General features: G+C 42.6%; 2 protein-coding genes across 8 annotated transcripts in view; both read left to right on the forward strand.

Annotated features, from left to right (window-relative positions):
- Positions 1 to 6,237, forward strand: part of TDRD5 (tudor domain containing 5) — a 108,975-nt gene extending 102,738 nt beyond the window's left edge. Inside the window, exon 18 of the mRNA XM_072830798.1 lies at positions 5,594 to 6,237. Within this exon, the coding sequence (XP_072686899.1) occupies positions 5,594 to 5,730 (137 nt within the window). The 3' untranslated portion in view covers positions 5,731 to 6,237. The remainder of the gene's footprint in view (positions 1 to 5,593) is intronic.
- A 14,289-nt stretch (positions 6,238 to 20,526) lies between these two features.
- The window catches only part of LOC140635734 (protein FAM163A), a 78,842-nt gene continuing 71,862 nt past the window's right edge, over positions 20,527 to 27,506 (forward strand). For 2 of the 7 annotated variants that reach the window (XR_012033079.1, XM_072830801.1), the window contains exon 1: positions 20,529 to 20,802. The gene's annotated coding sequence lies outside the window, so the exon portion shown is untranslated. Of the gene's footprint in view, positions 20,810 to 21,144; positions 21,221 to 27,506 lie in introns of those variants that run through there. The other 5 variants (XM_072830806.1, XM_072830803.1, XM_072830805.1 and 2 more) reach the window with 4 other exon arrangements.

Consider the following 27,506-nt stretch of genomic DNA (forward strand, 5'->3'; position numbering starts at 1 on the left):
TTTAAGAATCGAGTTTTTAAAATTTTGAGAACTACTTTGATGGATAAGTATGAGCAGAACAAATAGCTCATTATAAAAGCAAATGCTGTATACTGTGTTTATTCAATATAGGTTTTTAATTTATTGATATTACCCAACCTCATTGCTACATTATCCTCTGTTTTTCCATCCTAAAAGAAATGATATTCATTAATGCTCTAGACTCAGCACTTTCATCTAAGCAGCAATTTCAACTATTGTTCTGTCACCTATGTACACTAATAGGAATAGTTTTTCACTGCTAACGGCCATCTGTGGGAATGTTAATATGTTTTTCCTTTTGATTTAAAAATAATCTGAGAAAGCATATGCATTCACAAAGATTAATTTGGGCACATCAGAACTATATAGTAGCATGTGGCAATTGAGAGAGGCTTTCAGAAGATCACCATATATCTTTCTGGAAGTAAGGCAATACCATGATTAGGATACTTTCTACTGTGCTTGCCCATTGCAAAATCCAAAACTTTAGACACAAATTTAAACTGGGTGATTTTTAAATTAGTGTGTGGATATTTTTAAAGGAGTTCATTTTTTCTTCACATAATTAATTGCACCTGAATCGAGAGACAAAGGTATAGATGAGTAAGATGGAGAGTGAGTATGCACCAAGCAGAGACCGCATGTGCAGAGGCACATGTGGGGGGCAAGGGCATCGTGTATTTAAGGAGCTTGGAGTAAGTCAATATGGCTGAATCATTGAGTACAGGTAAGGTAATGGAGAAATAATGCTGACCAAATGAGGCAAAATGAAAATGGGCTTGCAAACCATGCAAATGAATTGTGATTTCTGAGGGCAATTGGAAGTTTTTTGTTTTGTTTTCATTTAAATTCCAGTCTGCATACAGTGTAATATTAGCTTCAACTGTAAAATTTAGTGATTCAACACTTCCATAACAATACCTGGTTCTCATCACAAGTGCCCTCCTTAATCCCCATCTCCTATTTCACCCATCCCTTCACCCATCTGCTCTATTGTAACCATCAGTTTGTTCTCCATAGTTAAGAGTCTGTTTCGTGGTTTGCTTCTTCCCCCCCCCCCCCCATGGTCATTTGTTTCTTAAGTTCCACAGATGAGTGGGATCATATGGTATTTGTCTTTCTCTGATTGTTTATTTTGCTTAGCATGATATTATCTAGCTCCATCCACATCATTGCAAATGGCAAGATTTCATTCTTTTTTATGAATTGAAGGCTTTCAAAGCACTTTATAAAGATCAGTTTGAGAGCAAATATGAAGCACAGACTGAAAGATGCAAGATTGGAAACAGGACTATTGGTTAAGAGGTTTTTGCAAAAATCCATAATTCATGTAGAAGTAATGAAGGACTAAAGGAGGGCATAAGGGTAGAGAGGTTCAGATTACCTCCTTTTGAAAAGGTAACACTCCAAAGATCTTATCAGAAAATGCAACTCTTTTCCATGTCTTGTCTCCACATCTATTTGTATGAAAACAGAGACAACAATAAAGCCCAAGCAATATTTTTATCTATGTCTCTTGAGTCTATTCAGAGAACAATATCTAATGACATTTGTCCTCTCCAGCTATATCTAATACTGTATGTGTATTTAAATACTGAGAGTTCATGGGACTTTCCCGATATTTCTAGGAAGAGCACTGTGAGAAGAAAAAGTCTTATGGGAGGAATATTGAACTATAGTTATCTCCCTTTCAGTCTTTTGGAAACAAATTTCCATTTTCACAATTTCAGTGAATCACTTAACTAATCAAAGCTCCTTTTCTTAAAAAATGCATCATTACCTTTTGCTAGATTTGGAATTTTCTTTGGCATGCAGTGGAAAGGCATATCAATTTTCTTAGAGAGGGCAGGGATACCAAATGGTTATTTAAGAATGAGAAGGAGACAACTGAAGAGCCCAGGACCTAAATCCATCTGGGAAAAAAGGCATCCTCTTGAGGCGAGAAGGTGGTAAGATGACATATTCATAGTGCTGAAAGAAATAGATTGCCAACCAAGAATTCTATATCCAGCAAAAATATTCTTCAAGAATAAATGAGAAATTATGATATTTCAAAATAAACAAAAACTGAGAGAACTTGTTAGTAGCAGACTTGTTCTGCAAGAAATAATACAGTGAGTTCTTCAGGCTAACATGAAGAATTAGTAACTCAAATCTACATGAAGAAATAAAGAGCACTGGTAATGGTAATTACATAGGTGAATATGAAAGATAGACACACTTTTGGTGGCTTTTTCTTCTAAAAGAAATTTTTAATTATAAATCTGTTGATGCACACAAAATGTATAAAGATGTAATTTGTATGAAAACAGTAATAGGGAGAATGGCAAGCACTAAGATAATGATATACAAAGAAACCACATGATCACCTCAATAGATGCAGAAAAACATTTGACAAAAGGCAACACTTTTATTATTGAAACACTCAATAAACTAGCAATAGAAGAGAACTTTCTCAGTTGATAAAGGGCCTTGACAAAAAAACCACTGGTAAAATTGTACTTAATAGTGAAGGACTGAAAGTTTTTGCCATAAGATCAGGAACAAGACATGGATGTGCACTTGTGCCACTTCTATTCAACATTAGAGCAGGGGTTCAAGTCAAGACATCAGACAAATAAAAGGCATTCAGATCGGAAAGGAGAAAATCTATATAATATGATCTTATATAAATGAAAATCCTAATACACACATAATCCATTAGAGCTAAGAAAAAATTCATATTTCAGGTTACAAGATTCATATAGAAAAATCAATTGTATTTCTAAATACTAGTAATGAATAATCTGAAAATGAAATTAAGATAATTCCATTTATAATAGCATCAAAAGAATAAAATACTTAGGAACAAATTTAACAAGAAGACTTTGTGTACACTAAAAACTACAAAATGTTGCTGAAAAAATTAAGATCTAAATAAAAAGTCCATATTTATGGATTGGAGGACTTAATATTGTTAAGATGTCAATATTCCTGAATTGATCAATGCAATTCTTATCGAGAGGTAAAGTTTTTTTTTTTAGAAATTGATAAGCTGATTCTAAAATTGATGTGTAAATATAAGGAACTTAGAATGGCCAAAACAACATGGAAAAAAAAGTTGGAGGATTCACACTTTCAGATTTCAAAACTTACTATCAATCTACAGCAATAAAAATTGTATGACATAGCCATATTAGAATAGAATAGCCATATAAGTGAATAGAATAGAGAATAAAATTGATAGTCGAGAAATAAACCCATACATCTGTGGTCAATTGATTCTGACATAGTACCAAGTTGATACATGGGGAAAGGATCATCTTTTTAACAAATGATGCAAAGACAAATGGATAGCCACATGGAAAAGAATGAAGTTGGACTCTAGCTTGCATCATATATAAAATTAACTCAAAAAGAGTCAAAGCTGAAACTATAAAAGTGTTAAAAGAAAATATAGGTATAAATCTTAGTGATCTTGGATTTAGAAATGGTTTCTAGGATATGACACCAAAAACATAAGCAATGTAAGAAAAAAGACAGGGACACCTGGGTGGCTTAGTGGTTGAGTGTCTGTCTTTGGCTCAGGTGGTGATTCTGGGGTCCTGAGATCAAGTCTCACATCAAGCTCCCCACAGGGAGCCTGCTTCTCCCTCTGCCTGTCTCTGCCTCTCTATGTATCTCATGAATGAATAAAATTTTTATTAAAAAGTAGACAAATTGGCTTTCATCAGAATTAATTTTTGTGCCCCAAAAGATGTATCAGGAAAGTGAAAAGATAGCCCAAAGAATGGGAGGAAATGTTTGTAAATGTATCTATGATAAGGGACTTGCACCTAGAATTTATAAGTAATAAAAAGACAAATAGCCCAGTTAAGATGGGCAAGGATCTTAACATATTTCTCCTAGGAAGATAAACAAGTGGCCAATAAGCACATAAATGGTGCTAAACATCACTAGCTATCAGGGAAATGCAAGGCAAGAGCACAATATAATACTTCACTCTCACTACCATGGCTATAATAAAAAAGACATATAATAAGTGTTGGTAAGGATGTGGAAATTGGAACCCTCATATACTTCTGGTGAGAATAAAAAATGATGCCGCTGCCTTGAAAAATAGTCTGGCTAAACACATAAATATGCTATGACCTAGAAATTTACCTCCTAACTATTTACTGAAGAGAAAAAGTTATGGACATGACTTGGACATGAATGTTCATAGAGCATTATTCACAGTAGCCAATGAAAGTGGAAACAACCCACTAATTCATGACAACTGGTGAATGAATTAAAAAAATGTGGTCTATTTTTAAAATGGAATGTTACTCAACCACAAAAGGGAATGGAGTAGTGATGCATACTACAACATAGATGAACCTTGAAAACATGCTAAGTGAAAGAAGGCTGATAGAAAAGCCTACATTATTGTGTGATTCGGTTATATGAAATTTCTAGAACAGACAAATTCATAGAGACAAAGTAGATTGACTGCCAATGGTTAGGGGGTGTAGGGAAAAGAGAAAGTGCTAATGGGTATGGAGTTTCTTTTTGGGATGATGAGAATATTCTGGATTAGGTAGTGACAATGGTTTCACAATTTTATGAATAAACTAAAAACCACTGAATTGTACACTTTAAAATGGGTGAATTTTATAGCATATGAATTACATCTCAGTAAAGAAAGAATGATAATAATTTAAAAAAACAGCCTTTTGATAGCAAAAGCTTGTATCTGATCAAGCAAGGAGACGTTGACTTCACAAACTCCAGAGGAGGCTTAGGACAAAGTGCTATATGGTGATGGGTCTTAAACAGAGACATGAGTGATAATCACCTGTGGAACTTTCAGAATATACAGACAGCTGGTCCACTTTGAAGTTTTTGATTTAATGGGTCTCTAGTAAATCTTGAGTGTTTCCATGCCCAACCCAACCTCTCCCTAAAGTATGAATAAGATTGAAACTAGGATTTTAGATATTCCTGGAGAGGTTGAAGACTGCCAGTTATTAGAGGGCAACATTAGAAATCAGAATTAGGAAATCCAGATGCTTCTCATTGGAAGTCATTTGGGTTCTATACCAAGGTTTCTGTTCTACAGATAGCAATTGCTATCCACCACTCCTGTTTCATGAGGAATATCTATATAGTATCTCTGTCACTGATACTTAATTTCTCAAATTTATGCCAACATCTCAACTATGTTAGGCATATAGGAGTTACTCAATAAATGTAATTTATATTCTTTTATATAAATTTGTATCTGAGACCCTGAATCTTTAGGAATGAACAGCTTTCCCTAATAGTAGCTTTCGTAATAATACTAGGGGAATTGTGGAATAAAAAGAATTTAGATTGGTAATGGTAACTCTAAAAGTAAATATATATTCTAGTGAAAATGGAAAGTCTCCATCACCAAATGGCATTATATATGTAATTCTGTTGCTCACAATCTGTCCTGGCAAGTGTTAGAACACAAACTCTCTAGGGTTGTCCCAAACACAGTGGGTCCCAGAAAAAGAAGAATGACTTGTGACATGAACCCTGTGGAGTACCTCAACTGTTTCCATAATTTACAATTCCTTTATTTCAGTGCTGACTCCCACCATTTGGTCCAAACCTACAGAGTCCATATCTGACAATTTGGCGAAGAGAGGGGCATATACCATCTTGAAGCTATCTTGGGCTCACGAATCACCTTTCTTCCCTGCAAAGTTATCAGCTGCTTAATTATGGATGAGAAGTTGGCATCTGTGGCCAGAAACCCGGGCCAGGTTTAATAAAACCTGAGCTTGGTCCCAGTTTCCAAGGACAGTTGACATCAAGGAATCCCACTGCATGCTTTCCCAGGACTATAGGGTTGATGAAAATTTCAGTCGTCCCAAAGAGAACATTTTCTCAGATACATAAGTGACTACTGACAGTGTCAGTATAACAACTGCTAATACATCTGGATTTGAGTGAGACGGCAAGAAAACAAAATTGACTATCAGGGTGACCATAAAAATTGCGTCCCATATGTCTTTACTTCTCTTCCTCTAAGACAATATATAGGGCAGTTGGGTGGGGCCCTGTAAAAGGCAAGGGAGAGGAATGAAATGAATTACTTCTCCAGATCTTTTAACTTCCCCTACCATAAAATCCAGTGTTTGGGAATTTTGTGCAATTATTTTTATAGTCAATAACATACAGATTGTACAAAACTTAAAAGAACGAATAGGTTCTATGGAAAAATTCCCCCCTCCCCCCGCCCATTCATTTCCCTTAATTTTTTTTTTTTTTTTAATCCCAGGGGCATGGGACCAGGCATTATTATAGGTCCTGGGGATAGAGCAGTGAATGAAACAGTCTCTGTCCTTATTAAGCTACATTTTAGTGTGGAGAGAGACAAAACAGCTTTGATTACTGATAAATCCTAGAAGAAAAATAAAAATAATCTAAGAAAATCAGCCTTTGAGGCTCTCAATGACAGTATGGTCAGCTCTGTCAAATGTTGCTGAAGTGTAAAGTATGGAGTAGGATGTAGTGATATTTTTTTACTAGACTTTCCAATGTGAAGATGGTTGGTGACCTTGACAGTGGGTGAAAGAATGAATGGGAAATGAGACAGTGGCGACAATGTTAGCTCACTCTGGAGGCTTGCTGGGAGCAGAGAAAATGGCACAGTAGCTGGAACATTGTTGCACCAGTTAAATGAAGCAGTGCCTATGCAGTGCTGAGCCCAGTGCCTGGCACAGATTGGGCACATAGGTATTCTTAGTATATTTCCTATCCCTCATCTTTCCTATGTCTGTTCAAAGTTCATTTTCTCCTAAAAATGTTTTCAATATGTAATTGTCTTATTTGAGTCCTGGGAATATATAGTCACTCAGAGAATTATGAATGATTGTTATCTCTGGCCTCTCTGGATAAAATACATTTCCAGGAATTGTAAATGGAAGGCTTTGTGTTTTTAATGGCCTGTCAGGGTGCTGGCAGGATGGGGTTCATGACTGCTCATTTCATCCTGAAAGCTTGCAGGCAGTGAGTGATCTTTCTCCTTCTCTCTGTGCCTCTGTCCCACCTTCAACTTGATTGTAGCACAGATGCCAGAGCACCCAGGAATTCATTGTCTCCAGACAGGTTTTCTGATATTTCCATATTTTCTTGTGACAATTTGGGAGAGGTGGTGCTGGCTTGTTTGTGGTTGGTTCGCTTTTGGTCTTTTGTTTGCTAAATGTCTGCCAAACAGACACGTGCCTCCCAGTTGTCACTATTTAGGAGCACTTAAAAGGCCAAAGATTAGCCTAAGGGATCAAAAGACAATGCAATCTGGATAGCCTCCACTCAACACAAACTACCTCAGCAGAAGGAAAAGAGGACTGATGGTGTTCGTCCCTAAATCCCTGGGACCTGGTGCCTTGAGGGACTGAAGCACTAGATCCAAATTGGTTCCCAAACATGGGCCTATGTGTAGCATGTCGGTCCTGCTAAAGAATCAGTTAATTCCATATTTTCAGTAAACGCATCTGTTTTGTACCTAGCTGGGTAGTTGTTGTTCTGGGAGGAGGAGAACATTCCTTCTCCTGTTCAAGATGACGAGAGTCAGACTGGACCCTTCTCCTCCTGCCAGGAAAGACAGCATCCTGAAGCTGCTACTCCTCTTGGCGTTGTAGCTTCTTCATGCCTTCCCCTGTCATCTCTCTAGCATGATCTCCTTGCCCAAGGAAGTCTGATGTATACTAATTGTATAACACCACGTGTTTGTGACGTCACTCAATCATCGCCTTGCATTGACATGGAGTTGCTTTGCATGTGTCTTATTTTTTGGTGAGCTCCTTAAATATTTTTGAATTCCTTGTAGCTGAGTATATAGTATAGACAGTCTGTAAATGCATTTGAATTAGTTTTCATGCATTGCTGCACTCTCAAGGATCTTAGGGTTTCACTGGGAAGGCAAGGGATCTCAGGGTGAAGTAGTTCACCAACCGGGCAAGGCATTGATTCAGTGCCCAAGTGGAAATGTAGCCCCAGGAGGCCGTGCACAGAGGAAGTCAGGGGACAGAAGTCTTGTGGCTGGGCCAGTCTGAAGGCTCCTGCTTGCTTATAGCAGTTGCCATCTCTACTCAGAAAGTAAGTCAGTAGTTGCTTTCCAAGTTGGCCTGGTTTTACAAATGAACCAAGCTAGCCTCATAGCATCGCTGCCACTGTCATTATGTCCTTTGCGCACTGATCCCTCTGCTTCCTCAAAGGAATTCGTTCTGCAGACAAGCCAGCTCCTGGCCTCCAGAAATCTCACAACAAGGTTTACCTCTGTCCTCTTTTCCCACTCACCAAAGTCCTTTTATCAGTGTGCTTTTTTTAAAGCCTCTGTTTCTCTGAAAAGATTTATCTTATGGTTCAGCGCTCTAAAAAAAAAAAAAAAAAAAAAAAAAAAAAAAAAAGAGCTGATAGCAGTAGAACCGGCAGAGAGAGGATGCATATGCTTTCCTGCACTGGGTGCTGCACTTGTGCTTTTAATCTGGCTGCTGTCAAGCTCCATTAGGAGATTCGAACATCAGCCTCCTACCTTTGGGGCCTGGCCTCCCATCAGCCCTGGCTGGAATAAGGACGATGGTGTTTGAGGTCGGTAGACAAGGCGAAAAACAGGTTGGATGTTGCAAAGAGCCCTCACTCACCATCCTTACAGCCCAGTCACCTTTCGTTCCACACAAGGGGCATTTATTCTCCCATGTGCAAGCCCTGACTGCCATCAGGGAAGCCCTCAGATTGCCATGTGCTGGCATCCTTAAGGCAACTTGAAAACAGTAGAATAGGAAACAAGACTAAGCTTCTATAACCTTCCTGTCTTTGAAAAGAAATGGACTTCCTCTCTCTGGGAACGTAGGACAGTGCTGGAGGAGGATTAGAGCCTCCACTCCCACCAAAATAGTAGAAGTCATTCCAAACGGTCCTGGGGTCACAGGGTGACAGGTATTACAGCCAGACAGCCTTCACAATCTGGCCTCTGATGTGGCTTTAGTGGGTCAGAGCAACTTTTGGACTCTTGCCTCAGGGATCTTGGCAGCAAGTTTCTGGGGAGGAAAAGGCCTCTGGTGACAATATCTTTGCGTTTGATATAAAGTAGAAACCAATACCACAGGAAGAATCTATGGAGGTGTTTGTTTCTCAACCTGAAATGAACACTTTTGTTGTCATTAGCAGAAAATATGAAGTGCCCAACTCTGCAAGTTATTATGCTGGATCTAAAGCCAGAGTCGTGTGTGTGTGTGTGTGTGTGTGTGTGTAGCTTTAGTGTAAAAAAGCACTAATTTGCATTCAGCAAATCTTAAAAATTGCGTGAAAAAATAGACAGAATATAAAACTCAAATAGTTGTTGGTATGGAAAGATTATGTGTTTATCCTTGTGTTGTTCCCACAGTTAATTATTCAAGTAAATGCTTCTTTGAGGAAAGCTCAAAGTTTACAAAGAAGTTTATTTGCTGAATCAGGTATTTAATTTAGAATTTTAATTTATTTCTTATTTAATTAGAAATTTTCATTTATTTTTTATGTCATTTGGCATTAAAATGAATTTGCAAAAGAAGTTGTATCTTGGAGATCCCTGGGTGGCTCAGCGGTTTGGCGCCTGCCTTTGGCCCGGGGCGCGATCCTGGAGTCCCGGGATCGAGTCCCACGTCGGGCTCCTGGCATGGGGCCCGCTTCTCCCTCTGCCTGTGTCTCTGCCTCTCTCTCCTCTCTCTATGACTATCATGAATAAATAATAAAAAAAATTTTTTAAAAAAAGAAGTTGTATCTTAATGCCTATGATTAGTTTTAGTACTACAAATCCAACACGCTCATTTTTTGAAATGGGTAGTTGTGCTTCCTTCATTTAAGTTGAAGTAAAACTTCTCCCAGTATTGTATGGGCAGTCAGTGGACAGATCCACGTGGCATTGGAGGGTTGAAACAAGTTCAGACAGAATGGCCTGGGAAGAGAGAGGGGATACAGACTTAGGTGGTAAATACACCAGCCAGGAAAAGCTACACATGTAAGTAAGCTTGGATGTGAAGTAGCAAAGGAGGGGCTGAAGTCGCAGTAAATGTCCAGATGACAACGAGCAAATCACATCTGATGTGAAAGCCTCAGAGAGCAATACTGAGCTAAGTACAGAGGTTTAGGGCTCTTCCTGGGACAGCAATGATAACAGCAGGAGAGCAGTCTCAAATTTCCAGAGGAACTAGGGCAGTTTGCTCATAAGGCAAGATATATGAGACAACAGTAGATTTATATGGTAGATTTTAAACTATAACTTCTGGTAAATGAAGAAAACATTGACTAGTGGTGCCCACCTTGGGCCAAATAAACAATGCTCTGGACTTGGGCCACCACAGCAAGAGTAAGCATTGCCCCCACTGCGGTATTTAGAAGGGCCATCATGATTCCCTTTGTCCTCATGCAGTTCCCTCATTCCCTTTGTCCTCATGTTCTAGCTGATTGCTAGAACACCATCTCCTCCCTTCTGCCCATCCACCTGCTTACAAATATGCTATAAAAAGTCTCTTCAGAGGGCAAATACTGTATCCTTTTTTTTGTTGTTGTTGCTCTGAAGTTGCTGTCCTTTATTTTTTTTCCAGCTTCATGGAGGTATAAATGACAAATACACATGTATATATTTTTAAATGTACCAGATGATGGTTTGATGTACTTTGTGAAATGATTACCACAATCAGGTTAATGAACATATCCATCACTTCACAGAGTTATCTGTGTGTGTGTGTGTGTTAGAGAGAGAATGTTTCAGATCTACTTTCTTAGTCAATTTAAGTATACAATACAGTACTATTCATTAGAGTGACCATGCTATCTATACCTTAGATCCCTCAACTTAGTTTTCTTATAACTGAAGACTTGTACTCCTTTGACTAGCATCTCCTCATTTCCACTACCCCTCAGCCATGGTAACCACCATTCTACTCTGAGTTCAGCATTTTTAGATTTCACTATAAGTGATATCATGCAGTATTTGTCTTTCTTTGGCTTATTAGCAGAATATCTTCCAAGGCCCACCTATGTTTTTATTTTTTATTTTTTTTAAGATTATTTATTTATTTATTTATTTATTTATTTATTTATTTATTTATTTATGAGAGACACACAGAGAGAGAGGCAGAGACACAGGCAGAGGGAGAAGCAGGCTCCATGCAGGGAGCCTGACATGAGACTAAATCCTGGGTCCCCAGGATCACACCCTGGGCTGAAGGTGGTGCTAAACCACTGAACCACCCGAGCTGCCCCCATCTATGTTTTAACAAATGGCAGGATTTCCTTCTTTCTCATGGCTGAATAATATTCATATATTATATATGAATATATACGAACATATGAATTATATATGAATATAATATATAATATATGAATATGAATATATAATTATAATATATCACATCTCCTTTATCCACTCATCTGTTGAGAGATACTTAGTTGTTTCCATAACTTGGATATTGTGAATAATGCTGCTGTGAACATGGGAGTATAGAAACTTTTGAAAGAATTATTTTGTTTCCTTTGAATATATACTCAGAAGTGGAATTGCTGATTGTATGGTAGTTCTATCTTTAATTTTTTGAGGAAACTCCATACTGTTTTCCAGAGTGCTGCACCAATTTACATTCCCACCAATACTGCACAAGGGCTCCCTTTTTTTCCACATCTTCACCAGCACTTATTATTTCCTGTCTTTTTGATAAAAGCTATCCTAACAGATATGAGATGATACCCCAGTGTAGTTTTGATTTATACTTCCCTGATGACTAGTGATGTTTAGCACATTTTCATGTACCTGCTGTCCATTTCTATGTCTTCTTTGGAAAAGTGTCTGTTCAAGTTTTTGCCCATATTTAATGGGATTTTGTTTTGTTTTTGTTTTATTTGTTTTTTTGTGATTGAGTTATATAAGTTCCTTTTATATTTTGGTTATTAACCCCTTCTCAGATACATGGTTTGTAAATTTAGTTTGCTGTTTTGCAGGCTGCCTTCTCATTTTGTTGATGGTTTCCATTGCAGTTCAGAGACTTTAATTTCATGCAGTTCCACTTATTTTTTGCTTTTGCTGCTCATGCTTTTGGTGACATATCCAATAAATTACTGCCAAGACCAATGTCAGGAAGCTTTTTTCCTATTTTCTTCTAGAAGTTTCACAATTTCAAGTCTTACCTTTTAGACTTTAATCCATTTCTGGTTAATTTTTGTGAGTAGTATAAGACAGGGCCTGGATATCATTCTTTTGCGTGTGGATTTACAGTTTTACCAACACCATATATTAATTTTTAAATATTTTATTTATTTATTCATGAGAGACACAGAGAGAGGCAGAGACACAGGCAGAGGGAGAAGCCAGCTCCTCTCAGGGAGCCCGATGTGGGACTCCATCCCAGACCCCAGGATCATGCCCTGAACCCAAGGCAGATGCTCAACCATTGAGCCAACCAGGCATCCTCCCAACATCATTTATTAAAGAGACTGTCCTTTCCCCCTATAGCATATTCTTGGAGCTGTTGTCAAAGATTATATATGCATGGATTTATTTCTGGGCTCTAAAATTTGTTCTTTTAGTCTAGGTCTTTGTTTTTATGCCAGTACCATGTTGTTTTGATTACTATAGTTTGTATGATACTTCCAGGTTTGTTCTTTTTCCAGATTTCTTGAGCTATTGTTTTTTTTTTTTTTTTTGTGGTTCCATATGAATTTTGGAATTTAGTATTTTTTTCTATTTCTGAGGAAAATGCTATTCAAATTTTTATAGATCTTGCATTGAATCTGTAGATCACTTTGGGTAGTATAGACATCTTAATAATATTAATCCTTCCAATTGGTAAACATGGGATATCTTTCCATTTATTTGCATCTTCTTCAATTTCTTTCTTCAGTATCTTGTGGATTCCATTGTGTGAACCTTTTGCCTCCTTGTTAAATTTAATTCTAAATATTTTTTTTTTTTGTTTTTGATGATGTTGCTGTTGTAACTGGGACTGTATTCTTCACTTCTCTTTCTGATGGTTTGTTGTTGTATACAGAAATGCTACTGATTTTTGCATGTTGATTTTGTGTCTTGCAACTTCACTAAATTTATTAGTTCTATCAATTTTCTGATGTAGTCTTTAGGTTTTTCTATATAATATCATGTCATCGCAAATGGAGACAGTTTTACTTCTTCCTTTCCAATTTGGATGTCTTTATCTCTTTTTGTAGTCTACTTGTTCTGGCTAGAACTTCCAGGACTGTGTTGAATAGAAGAGGGGAGAATGGACATCCTTGTCTTGTTCCTGAGGCTGGCATTATTCTGATAGCAAAGCCAGACGAGGACACTACAAGAAAAGAAAACTATAGGCCATTATGCCTGATGAATATACTTGCAGAAATCTTCAACAAAATACTAGAAGCAGAATTCAACAGCATGTTAAAAGCATCATACACCATGATTTTATTTATTTTTTCATGAGAGACACAGAGAGAGAGAGGCAGAGACACAGGCAGAGGCAGAAGCAGGCCCCATGCAGGGAGCCTGATGTGGGACTTGATCCCGGGACTCCAGGATCACACCCTGGGCTAAAGGTGGCGCTAAACCTCTGAGCAACCAGGGCTGCCCATCATACACCATGATTAAGTTGTATTGGTCCATGGGATGTAAGGATGGCTCAACATACATAAGGCAATAAATGCGAACATCACGTTAACAAAATGAAAGACAAAAATCATGTGATCATTTTAATAGAAATCATTTGACAAAATCAGCATCCTTTCATGATAGAAACTCTCAACAAATAAGTTATAGAAGGAATGTACCTCAAATAAAGGACGTATATGACAAGCTCACAGCTAACTTCATACTCGAAGGTGAAAAGCTCTAAGTTACTCTAAGATCAGGAACAAGACCAGTAACTATCACATATTTGATGGCAAAGAGAGACTTTAGTGCCAACAGTGAGTTCCTAGGTCTATTGAGATCTTTTGTATAATTTGAGTAAGTGACTTACATACTCTATTCCCATGTGTTTAAATGGCTAACAATCCCAGTTCTCATGGGCCATAGAGAAGCTCCCAAAGATGTGAATAATTGCTAAACGTATAATTGTGTTGGGAAAGATAAATAAGTTAGTATCTTGCCAATGTTTTAGGTGACTAAAAACAGACCAAAAGCCAATGAATTCCATTTCTTTAAATGAGTCTCCTATAGTTTAATATTTTACAGAAGTTGCAGGAACCACTTACAGAGGTTATAAATCTGAATAAGAAATTGCTCCTTGCTCATTTACTGAATTTTCTCATAGCTCTTTTGTGAATTTCTAGTCAAAAACTGATTCACCCATATCTACTGGTGGCCCATGCCAGAATGGAAATTCAATGTCAAGTTTGCTTTATATGGAAACAGGTGCCCTACAACTCGGTGGTGCTGATGGAAATTTAGGGTGTGGGCATTGGTACTGTCTTCATACAGCCACATGTACTTTAATTCTCATTTTGCTGTTCCAATTATTTAATTCAATCATGAGAAAGTACTTCACTATGCTTATAGTGCTTTTCAGCACATTGTTTTAATGAGTAATATTTGTATCCTCCTAAGAGAAGAGGCTGACCACGGCCAATCTTGAAAACAGCTGCACTAGCTGTAAAGTGGTTGTGTGATCTCATGCATCAGCCAGGCCACTGGGGCAGGTGAGAGGAATTCAATAATTTCTGATTCCCATGAAATGACTATAAAAGACTTTGTCTCAAAAGAGGATAGATGTTTCACTTGTATAAGGGAGACCAGGAAACAGATACAGGAGAAAATGCAAAGCTGAGTAAATGTAAATGCAAGATAAAATTCAGATCTTCACAGAAGTAGCATGTCCTCTTTCCTTAGGTAATTAATTATACCTTACTACAATCCCAATTCCAAGGCCTTGTGAAAGGAGACCCCTCCTTCTATCCCCCATAACTTCTGAGAGTGCTCAGAATTGTCCACATTTCTCTGAGCTCATATATCCACATGTGCTGCCTCTTTTCTGACCTACATTGAAACAGGCACAAAGCCAACCATCTTCACCTGTTTCCATACACTTGTAAATTCACTCACAAAAACATATATTGTCAGTTTAGAAACTTTGCTGAAGATTTTGGGGGAGAAGGTCACAGAAAGGAATGATGTGGGAAAGTGCAAAGTCTTTGCCACAAGTGTGTGTCTATTTTCCTCCTTGTTCCTTACATCCTAGGAGCAATGAAGTCTTCCCCTTTCCTTATAGAGAACAGTTTTTGAAAATCAACCCCCCTCCCAATTTAGAAAGGTAATTTGGTGCATTTCCTGTCTATTAGCATCACATACCCCTAATAGAGAGTGGAGCAGCAAACACCAATGTTTTTACAGCAAAATGAATAAATATTGGCACCAATGAGCTAATGACTTTAAATAACCTCACTAGAGCTTAAGTTTTGCCCCCATATCAGATCAGGTCAGATCTGGTTTTGTTCTCAAATGAGATCTTTTCTAAACTGACTTTCAGAAATTTGTGAATTTCAAATTGTAGGTTAGGGATTGTAGATCTATGTAAGAGAAAAGCACCGAGCTGGGCTTTATAATGCAGCCCTCTCTAGAGAAGGCTGTGATCTTAATTACTGATTAAATAGTCCTTGACATCTCTAAAAAGAAAAACTTGAACCCTAGCTCTGATTTACTATGTGGTTTGAATGTCAGTCAGATGGTGGAGTTGGTCATATAGAAGAAATTAAGCTAATAATCCTTTTTGATATCTCAGGAAGCTTCCACCAGAAGAATCTGGTTTAGATAAAAAGTAGTTTTTTTCCCAATTATACTGACAACGCTAAAACTCCTTTGGAAAGACAGGAATAGCTGCTTCAGATAAGGAGGACATGCTTCCAGTGGCCTGGGAGACTAGGGAGAGGACTGGATTTTATCTTATTCCTATTAAATGATGTGGTCCCTGTCTGAATGGTCCTTTGATTTTATAATGAAAGTCAATAGAAAAATATTACTTTACTAGAATGCATCTAAGAGTGCAAAAGTATGGGTATTTACTTTTTTCTTATTGATAGTCTTATTGATGTTTAGCAAAAAGGCAGCATTTTCACCCAAAACAAATCCTTCCAGGTTAAAACAACAAATGCACACTGGAGAATTTCTGCTTCTGACAAGGGCAGGGTAAGCTGAAGTAATTAAAAGATTTGAGAAAATGTTTAAAACCGTCTTAAAAGCATCAAAGAGCCAATAAGTTCGTAAGGAACTACTAGCTTTAAGCCTCAAGAGAAGATAGAAATTCAAACTGATGACCCTTACATATGGGGCCATTGGGGGGCATTTGGTAATTCTGATTAGAGGTCAAAAGTTGGAGCCCATGGTTCACCCAAGGTATGGATGCTGGGAAACCAACTCTTGCCTTGAGAGACTGATACTCCAGGGTAGAGTGAATGGGAGGTGGAGGAGCACTTGTACTTGACTGTAGGCTGGATTTGGTAATTCACTTCCAATGCCTAGTGTGTGGCCAAAGTGATGCTCTTTTGCCACATGAATTTTCATCCAGGGTTTTTTTACACCATGGTGGTCTCAGGACTCTATATCATACTTAGTGATGAAAATCCAAAAGCTTTGCCTACACTTTCATATGTGAAAAATGTCATAGCTCAAATATACGTGAAGCAAAAAGTGATAGAATCAAAGGAAAAAATAGTCTACAACAAAAGTTGGAGACTTTAATTTCTTTTTATTTTTTTAAAGATTTTATTTATTTATTCATGAGAGACACAGAGACACAGGCAGAAGGAGAAGCAGGCTCCATGCAGGCAGCCCGAAATGGGACTCAATCCAGGGTCTTCAGCCCTGGGCTGAAGGCAGCGCTAAACTGCTGAGCCACCTGGGCTGCCCTAATTTCTTTTTAAATTACTTTTAAGTAAGCTCTACACTCACCATGGGACTTGAACTCAGGACCTGAGATCAAGAGTCACATGCTTTACTGATTAAGCCAGCCAGGCACCCCAAAAGTTGGAAACTTTAATATCCTACTTTTGATAATGAATAGGACTACTAGATGGAAGATCTCCAAGGATATAGCAGACTTGAATAGCTATAAAGCAAGTAGATAAAAAACACATCTATAGAGACTCCACCACCAACAGCCCTTTTCTCTAGTGCATATGCAACATTCTCTAAGATAGACTATATATTAGGCCATAAAATAAGCCTCAAAAAAATAAAGGTTTGATATCATAGAGAACATGTTCTCTTATCAGAATGGAATAAAATTAGATAATAAAAGAAAGACATTTGAGAAATTTATTCACAAATATGAAGAAATTAGACAGCAAAGCCATTCCCACATAACCATTGGTTCCAGGAAGAAATCACATGGAAAATTAGAAAATATGAGACAGATGAAAATGAGAACAGAAAGTACCTAAATTCATGGAATGCAGTGAAAGAGTGAAAGCAGTGTTTTGGGAGAAATTGATACCTGGAAACATTTATATGAAAAAGCAAACAGGATCTCAAATCAATTGCCTAAACTCCCGCCTTTGGAAGGATGTAGAGAAACTGGATAACTCCTACACTGCAGGTATGAATGCAAAAAGGCACAGCAACTCTGGAAAACAGGTTGTCAATCTCTTTTAAAAATGAAGTGTGCAACTATCGCACAACCAACAATTGTACTTCTGAGCATTTATCCCAGAGATATATGAAAACTTACATTCACATAAAAACCCTCACACGAACGTTTATAGCAGCTTTATTCATAATAGCTCAAAACTGGAAAAAAAAAAAAAACCCAGATGTCTTTCAGTGAGTGAATGAATGGTTAAACAAGTCATGGTACATCCATACCATCCAATGAATAAACCTGGATAAATCCCCCACCCAAATTACACTGAGCGGGGAAAAAAATCCAAAAGATTACATACTGTATTATTTCATTTATATAATAATCTTGAAATCACACAGTTTTAGAAATGACAGACAAGTGGTTTCTAGTGTTTAGGGATCGGGAGGAAAGTAGATGTAGCTATTAAAAGGAAATCTAAGAGATTCTTGTGCTAATAGAAATGTTCTGTATTTTGACTGTGGCAATGTCAATCTTCTGGTTGTGATACAGTTTTGCATTGGGGAGACCTGGGTGAAGGGTCCCTGGGGTCCCTGCATTATGTCTTAAAATTGCATTTGAATCTACAATTATCTCAAAATGAAAATTCTGTTTTAAAAAATAATTTCTGATCAAAAGATGAAGATTAGTGAGGAGGAGAAGATACCGGCAGTATATAATTGACAAAGGCAGACAGCTAAAATATACAAAGAACCTTTATGGATCAACAAGAAAAAAACCCTGATAACTCTGTAGAAAAATGGGTAAAGATTTGCATAGGCACTTCACAAAACAGAAAATTCAAATAGGCTCTAAACACATGTAAGGTGCACCATCTTATTGCTAATTGGGGATATGAAATGAAGATCACAATTTTGATATAATTACGCATCCACCAGATTGAGAAGAATTAGTAAGTCTAACAATATGGAATGCCTGAATGGCTCTGTGATTGTCTGCCTTCGGTTCAGGGTGTGATCCCAGGGTCCTGGGATCAAGTCCCACATGGGGGTCCCCACAAGGAGCCTGCTTCTCCCTCTGCCTAGGTTTCTGCCTCTCTGTGTCTCTCATGAATAAATAAAATCTTAAAAAAAAAGTCTAACAATACTATGCCTTGGCAAGGATGTGGAGCAATGGGGAGGAGTGTAAATTTTACGATCACTTTGGTAAACAAATTGGTATTGTCTAATAAAGTTAAATATAGGCATGCCCTATGGCCCAGCAATTCTCCTGCAAGGTACATACTCTAAAGAAAAGTTTTCGTTTGGACACTGGGAGATATATCCAAGAATGTGGTTAGAGTATGATTTGTAATAGCCCCAACTACAACTATATGCAACAAAAATAGATGACCTCACAAACACTACCAAGTGAAAGAGGCCAGATACATGCAAAAAAAATCCATGCCATTTAGAGAAAGTACATAACAAGCAAACTAAACAACAGTGTTTAGGCATGCATACATAAGGAAGCGATTACTGTGAAGCCAGGATGGCTGTTGCTTTAGGGCAGAAGGGAAGGGCTCAGGAAAAGGAATGGGGGCAAGTTATGGGGTGATGTCAATGACCTGGCTGAGTACACAGGTTTGGTTTATGATGATCGGTCAGGCTGTACCTGCCTTCACTTCTCTGTGTAATTGTGTATAACAAAATAACACATCTCTCCCCATTTCAGTTTTGCCTTTGAGAAGAAGTAATAGGAGGAAGGAATGTAGGTGTGAGGTTTGTGTGAGAAAAGGCAGCACATGAAGATCTGAGGTCAAAATTTAAAATCCACAGAGGGAAAACGTGAAGTATGGGAAGCAACAGTAAACCTGCTGGACGGATCAGGTGGGTACCTTGCCTTTGGATACATTCCTATTTTTTAAATAGTGCTTTAGGATTAATAAAGGTTGCTCCATCCAGGTGCTAAGTCTCTTACTCCTCTCCTTTAGAAGCGGGACCTGGGCTGAGGGACCAATGTTTTGCTTTCTCTCATCTTGAAACACTGATACAGTGTTCACATTTGCTTTGAGTCCTCCAGACTGTCCAGAGTATGAGGAGGAAAACATATCTGATGTGGAGAACAACCTCCCCACCTCCCCGTGAGCATTCATTTGGGTGACCCTATTATCCCCCCCACCCCACGTCCCCTGTCTTCAGCCCAAGCCTGGAGGGCAGGGTCGGGGAAAAAAATGAACAGACCTGGAACAGGCAAAAGTTCCATACAGAGATGCTTTGGAGATGCCAAAAAGTGAGTTTCCTTCCATCTCGCCCTACCTTGTTCTCCAAGCAGATTCATGTCAGGACTTATCGGCGTTTGGGAGTACAGCACAGAAGCAACTTGTCGTTTGAAAACATCAAAGGGCGGTCATTTCAGAGAAGAAATAGCACGGTTAACGGGTTCTCCTCGCGTTGGGGGAGGAGACATTGCGTCTCCTTTCCTGCTAGATCTCGCCGTCACAATTCTAATTACTCATTTACTCCCTCCCTGCCCCGCTGCAGGACGGTGGCCCTCGACGGCGGGGCCATGCAGGTGTGCCGGGACTGCCAGGGACCGGGACCGGCCGGAAACAGGGAGCCCGCTGGGCCTTGCAGGAGGCTCTCCAGGCCAAGTCAGGGGCAGCGACACACCCTGGTCCTTCAAACTATCATTCTCGCAGGGTTTTCCGTGCTGGCCTTGGGGCTCTCGAAGTTCCCTGTGTGAGGCATTCCTAGGACTCGACTCCTGGGCTTACATTTCTTTTTTTCTTTTTAGATTTTATTTATTTATTCATTCATGAGAACAGAGAGAGAGAGAGAGGCAGAGGGAGAAGCAGGCTCCACGCAGGGAGCCCGACGTGGGACTCGATCCCGGGTCCCCAGGATCACGCCCTGGGCTGCAGGCGGCGCTAAACCGCTGCGCCACCCGGGCTGCCCTGAGCTCACATTTCTAAGGCGAAAAGGCAGCGGAGCCAGGTCTGCGCCAGGCAGCGGCGCGCGCTGTGTGCCTTGGCTTCGCCCTCGGTCGAGCAGCCTGTCTGGCGGGGATTCTCCCGGACTGGGGCGGCGCCAATCAGGTGGCTCGGTACCTGCCCCCGCCCGGGCCACCTGGCGGGGCCATGAGGCTCTCGGCTCGGTGCGGGGCCAGTGCTCGGAGCGCCGGGGGACGCCGAGGAGCCTCGCGCGGGCAGCCCCGGGCCGGGGCGCTCGGAAGGACGCGGGAGTAGCCGCCGGCGCGGAGCTGCTCGGCCGCGGTAACGGGTCAGGGCGCTCCCCGAGCCCCGGTTCCGGGAAGGAGGACACGGAGGGGGGCGGGGGGCGGAGGGGGCGGGCCGAGGTCCCGGGGCGCCGGGCTCCGCGCGGCGAGTGCCGGCCCGGGGCGCACTTCCGAGGGCGCCTTAGCCCGGGGGCCGTGCGGGGCTGCGCGTGGCTCGGCGCTCGGCCCTCCCGCTCCGCGCCGGGAGCCGCGCGCCCCGAGGGGGTGGGGGGCGTCCCCGCCTCGGGGCCGGACTTGCCGGGTCCCTGTCTCCGCCCGCGGCTGCTGGGCGAGCGCCTTCCCCTGGCCGGAGCGCACACGGCTGCTGCGCCCCGGCGCCCGCGCCCGCCCCCGCCCGGAGCATGAGGCGGCCCGGGCCCGCGACGCTGCCCCCTCGGCCGGACCGCCCGGCGCGCGTGAGTGAGCGGGGCCGGGCTGAGCTCCGCGGGGGGGCGCGGGCGCGGGCGCGGGGCGCGGGCGGGGGCGCGGGGGGGCGGTGCGTCCGGGTTCCCCCGAGCGCCCCTGCACCTGCCGTGCAGCCTGGGCGCGGTGTGGCGCGGTTGGGCCGAAGTTTGACCGCGGGGGGGGGGTGGGGGGCGAGGTGCGCTCGCGGCGCGGGGTCGCCGTCCCCGCCGAGGCGTCCGGGTCCCCGGCAGCCGGGGCCGCCCGTCACGCGGAAGCTCCGCTCGGCGGCGGGAGGAGGGCAGAGCGGGGCCTCGGGGGGCGCGAGCGGGGCGGGGGCGGGGGCGCGGGCGCGGATCTCGCTTCTCCGCCGGTGCCCTTGGGCTACAGTCACCTCCCGCGCGTTCCCATCACACCTGGGCGTTCCTTTTCTCTGGGTGAATTGTGGGGCCCGGGAAGTTTGCTCTTTTAGCAAGTTGGGCCGGGCGGGAGGGCGTGGGGGCAGGCATCCAACCGCCGGCGGCCCCCGCCCCGCCCCGCCCCGCCCTCGCGCCCTGCCCGGGCCGCCGAGCCCCGGACCCTCCCCCAGCCCGGCCGCCTGGGTGGTCCCGGGTTGGAGCTGGGGATTCTCACCCGCAGGGCTGGGGGGGGGCGGGGGCGGGGGCGGGCTGTCCAGTGTCACTGGCAGGAGTTGGCGTCTACGCAGTCGGATCTGTGCCCTGTCCTGTCCTCCAGTGGCCGAGCCAGGCCCACGTTTTATACAGTGTGAGGGACAAGTCATGATGGGGGCAGCGGGCTTCAGGTCTCACAAGTGCGCTCCGCCTGAGATTCGCTGGGATTTGGAGTCTTCCCGGGGGTGGGGTGGGGGGAGGGTGGGCAGCAGCTTCCTTTCGGTTCTAATGAAGTACTTGGAATTACATTCAGCTCCTGCGCCTCTCCGGTTAAGCTGACAGAGGTGGATCAAGGGGAAGAAAGAGCAAAGGTGTATTCTCTGAGAGCAATGATAAGTTCTCAGACCTCTCTCCAGAGGTCCCAGCTCCAGTGCCTGCGAGGATCTAGACCAGCATATAGATCGGGGGGCGTGTTGGCACCCAGGGTGGATCAGGTGTGATGTTGGGCAAATCAGCTGCACCCTCCTCAGAGTAACACCCCCCGCCCCCCCGCCCACCCCCTACAGAGGAGCATGGCCATAATTTTTGCCACCTGGGGGATGAAATGAGAGAGGACCATGTGTGAATGAGAAAAGCATCGGAAATCCTTTGGGGGTGGGGGCAGGGCCTCTGTGTCACATGCGTAGATGTGTGCATCTGTAGTTGTGGGCATCACGGGCATTCTTGCCAGAACTTGAAATTTGCATTGACTGACCTTATCCAAAATTGCTCTGGAAAAGCAGAATGGGCTCCAGTACTGGTGAGAGCAAGTCTCTCATACTTTGCTTGAGGATCTCTGTTTTGTCTCCAGTGGGCCCATCTGTAATTGGAAATGAGCTCTAGTTAGTCCAGAGAAGCTTCAGGCTGAGTGCAAACATCATCTGGCAATAGAGGAGCCCACCCTCACCCAGAGGCCCAGGCTGGGATTTTAGTGATGTCTCCCCATAACTTTGGAAGGAGGCTGGGGGTGGATCAGAGCAGAACCTGGGAATCCCCTAGCTGGCCTCTTAACAGACTGGCCCTGGCTGGGCCATTCCAGGTTTCATCAATTGTGAAAAGTGCCCTGAGGTTTAGAATCTGACCTGATGATCATTAACACTAATGAAAACTGCTACCACTTATTAAGTCCCTTCTCTGTGCCAGACACAAGGCCTTGCAAAATCAATATTATTATCCCCATATTTCATGTGAGGAGACTTGAGTTTGGGAGACGTTAAATAATTTGCTAAGAGCATAAAGCTAGTGAGTGACAGAGCCGTTCTGTGAAGCCAGGACGCCCAGTTCCAAAGTCCCTGCTCCTTCCACAGTGCCACTCTCCTCCTGTTAAGAACAGACACACATGTGGTAGCAGAAAATCCAGAGCCGTTGTGAATAAACATGTTATTTGTAGGTCCAAGAGATGATGTGGCCCTGTTAGGCCTTAGGGAAAGTGCTGGCCTGGTAAAACTGCATGCGCTCCATTCCTGTTCCCTTGAGGACTCGGGTTTAATCACAAAGGATTGATTCTTTAATATGTAAAGTGCAAACTGCAATGGCATTCTTATTTACCTTTCAGTTAGCAAACATCAAAAAAATTGGCAAGCTGCTGATGAAGTCCTGGAGAAACAGTCCCTTTCATATGTTGCTGTTGGAAGAGTAAAAGGGTACAACTTCTTTGCAGGGTGTTTTAGAAACATCTACCCAAATTAGAAGTGCCCATAGCATCCGGCTCAGTGGTTCCATCTTTAGGAATTGAGCTTGCCCTTATACTCACCCATGGGCACAAAGGCAGATGTACAGTATAGCATCATTTGAGCTACGAAAGAACAGTTTATGTGCTCATCCAAGAGGGACTTGTTAAATATCTTGTGGTACCTCCAGGTAGTTGAATATTGTCCTATTCATTCATTAAAAAAAAAAAAAAAAAAAGACTTAGGAAATTTTTCTATAACTGATAGGGAATGGTTTCCAAGATACATGGCTAAGTGGAAAATGTTCACAGAGGGTTTATATTATACTACTGTTTATGTTATGAAGGAGGAGGCAGAGAATTCCAAGATATTTGCTCCTATGTACATAACTAGATACAAAAAAATCTAGTGAGATCTGTTGCCTTCAGAGAGAGTAGACCTGTAAACCCTTCTGTACCCTTTTGGTTTTGAAATGTGTGAAAACGTTAACTATTTTAAAAAATCCTTTTTTCTTGCCCTGTGCCTGATAGGTTCCCTCAAACTCTTCTCCAGCTGAAGAGTGTGGGGTGATGCCCCCACCCTCAGGTTGCTTGAGAGGTTCCATTAGGTGGTGTAAAAGCCAAAGGGCCCTGAGAACACACAGGGCCCATAGGCTCTGGGCCATCCACAATTCCTTACCCAGATCGTGCTTGGAAAGCTGGAGGGAGAGGTGCCTTTAGACAGCTGGGAAGGCAAGATATGACCCTTGAGGCTTGAAAACAATATGAAGAAATAGAAACTATCCTTTTTATTGCCCTGATACTCCCCTACACAGGAGACACTGTCAGTGCCTGGACAGCCTTAAGAAAGGGAGCGGGAGGAGAGGTGTGGCTGCACATCAGTGAGGGCAGTAGGTCTGTTTCTGGTGTTACATTTGGACTTCAGAAAGGAGAGGAAGAGAGATACACTTGAAAGAAAAGTTTTGAAAATTGTGCTGGGGTCTAGGGCTGTATTGTCCCAGAGGAGGAAGGAAGGTTATTGATGCGGCTGTGGTGGCATCAATCAACGTGTCCCAGAACGTCCCTTTAGGTGCCTCCCGTCAGCACAGATGGCCTGGCTCAGCAAACCCCCCCCCCCCACAGCCCCACCAGAAATCCCTTCTGCCCGTGATCAGATGATCACCCACCCTGGAAGCTGCCGGGGGTGCATGAAGGGCGTGGGGGCAAGTGTCAGGTCCTGCCTTCCCTCCTCCAGGTAAGACAGGCTGTTGAATGGCAGAGCAGGAGAAGAAAGACTTCGTGCCAGCCCCATGGCAAGGGGTCTTCCAGCACTGTTAGGTGGGAAGCCTTCAGAGGAGCACGAGGTACTCTGCTAAGCACTCTGCCTATATCATCTCACTTAATCTCCTGATCAGGTATGTGTGAGAGCCCAGGCTCTTTGCCATCAAGCAGCACCTTTCTGCTCGTCCTCCAGTGATTCTCCTTCTGGGCATAGCGGCCCTGCAGCGGGGGCACCTGAGCATTCCAGGTGCTCAGAGACTCAGTTTGGGTTATAACAGCATGTGGCTGAGGGTTACACACTTTGATGGATGAGCTGGAATATTTGCAGTCTGGATGGGTTTGTACAAGGCACAGTTCAGGGACAAAGCAGTCAGCATTCTTTGTTTGATTTCCATCTTTCCTGCTTCTGTCTCTGCGTGCACGTTAGGGCTGGACTCCGTGGACTGTGAGTGTGATCTTCCACGGAGACAGAGCGGGGGGAAAGGGAGGGGTTGTCTCTGCTTTGGCCCAGATACTAGTGGCAAGGAGACGCTTGGGAGGCGCTGTGTCTGTACCCAAGGAAGAAGGTGGGCAGGGTGGCTCCCCAAGCCCCAGGTCTGTGCAGGGAGTCTCTCTGCTGTTTGGCAAAAAGCAGTCTGAGAGCCAAGGGCCTGGCTCACTGTGAACCTTTCTCTTCCCACACAGCTCACTGGCTAGGGCTCACCTCTGACTCCCATTCCACTTCAAAAAGTAACCGCTTGAATTTTTCCCCAAATGAATTCTCGAGCAAGGGCAGCTGCTGCTTCTCTGTTCAGCTCTTGCCCACGGGGGTGAGAGCAAGAAGCTGGACTGGCCTTTCTGCTAAGGCTGCTAGAACCTAGTAGCCATGAGAGGGAAAGCCAGGTACCCCCCGCCCCCGAACTATTAAAAAAAAAAGTCACCTTATGACACAAAAATGTGGTGTTTATGTAGCATAGCAAAATATTAGTGCAAGTGAGTATTGTTGAAGGTCCTGGGAAGACAGGAAGATGAGCAAGGCATGGTCACCGGCCTTGAGTTGTGCACAAGGCAGTGTGGGAGAGGACCACTCACTTCAGCAGCAGGACCCTGCAGGCCAAAGTAGTAACTGCTAAGTAGAGCTACAGATGACATTGCGTCACGTGGAGGGGGGCTAAAGTGAACCCCGGGCTGGCCCCTGTAATTCCAGGAGACTGTTAAGGACTTTTGAGGGGGAAGTGAGTTTTGAGCTGGGCTTTGAAGGTTAAGTACAATTTTGATGGACAAGCTCCGGAGAAAGGGCAGAAGAGGCCAAGAGAATGGGTTTTGGTAGGATATGGGGTGTTTAAAGATACATTAATATCATATTATTTACTCAGGTTCTGCCGCAGACACAATACATGGCATTTTCAGGTGTTTACAGAGTAGAACTGTTTATATCCCCATAAAATAGGTAATCACTATGGTTTTTTTTTTTTTTTTGGTGGTAAAATCGACAGGGCCTGATGATGGATAGATATTAGAAGTGATTCCCACAAGTGCAAGAATATAAAGCTATATTGTGTTTATATCAGGTTCATTTCACTTGCTAAAATAACAATGGATGGTAGCTTCCGTATATGCAGTTGACATTTCTGTTGCATCAGAGCACCGCAGGACCATGAGCTTCCCAGCGGAGAGGCAGCAGAGCACTAGGAAGGGGATTCAAGTTGTGTCCCAGCATTTTGTTCTTTTGTTTATTCACTCATGTATTCACTCGTTCATTTATTCCTACATGCAACAAAGATGATCCACGTGCCTGGGCCAAGTGCTGGGCTGGCTAGGGAGAGAGAGAGAGAGAGAGAGAGAGAGAGAAAAAAGAGAAAGCCATGGTCCCTGTAGTCCCTAGGAGCTTGCAGTACGTGGAGAGATCACAGGAGAAGGTGACAAATGCCATCATAAAAATAGCAATGAAGGGCTGTGGGAAGACATAATATGTGCTCAATAAATGCTGGTTGCCAAAACGAATAAACAACTTGATAACCACTACCAGATACCACCAAGAGAACAAATTAGACGGCTAAAAATATTTCTTTGGCTTTGGCCAGTGGGTCTCAAACACTTGTTCATGTTGTGAAGCCCATGGCAACCACGGTGCTTTCTGGAGAATACCACACAAATTTAAAATGGCTGAATACGTAGTTTTGAACTAAGTCAGAGAGCTGCTTCTGCTAGAATCTACCACAGGCATAGAGTAGCAGAAACCAAGTTTTGAGAAAGAAAACTTTACAAAAGACAAGCTTTAAATTGAGGATATCCTGTCAGCGAACTTTTTTTCTCTATGAATCAAGGAACGACTGCCAAGATTCTCCCAGTCCAGGAACCCCTCAGTCCAGCTGGTAGACACCAGGGATCCATGGGCACACAGTTTTGGCAGTGTGAAGGTTGTTGATGACTCTAGCAAGGGCAATTTCAGAAGAGTAATGAGGGCAGGAGCTAGATAGGATTACGTTGCATTTTCATGATGTCAGCCAAGTATTTACTGAATATCACAGGGGATACAGTGTGGAGGGGGAAAAACCCAGAACAGTCAAAGCCCAGCTCATGGAGCTTGAAGTCATTTGGGGAAACAAATCTGTCACAAAGTAAATGTAAAGTGACACTTATAAAAGCAATAAAGTAGAGGTCCATGGCATAATAAGGGTGCTTAATAGGAGGTCCGGGCTGCTCAGGAAGGACCTGGGAAGTCATCCTGGGGAAAATGAT

Source organism: Canis lupus, chromosome 6 (assembly GCF_048164855.1).
Source record: "Canis lupus baileyi chromosome 6, mCanLup2.hap1, whole genome shotgun sequence".
NCBI classification, from domain to species: Eukaryota; Metazoa; Chordata; class Mammalia; order Carnivora; family Canidae; genus Canis; species Canis lupus.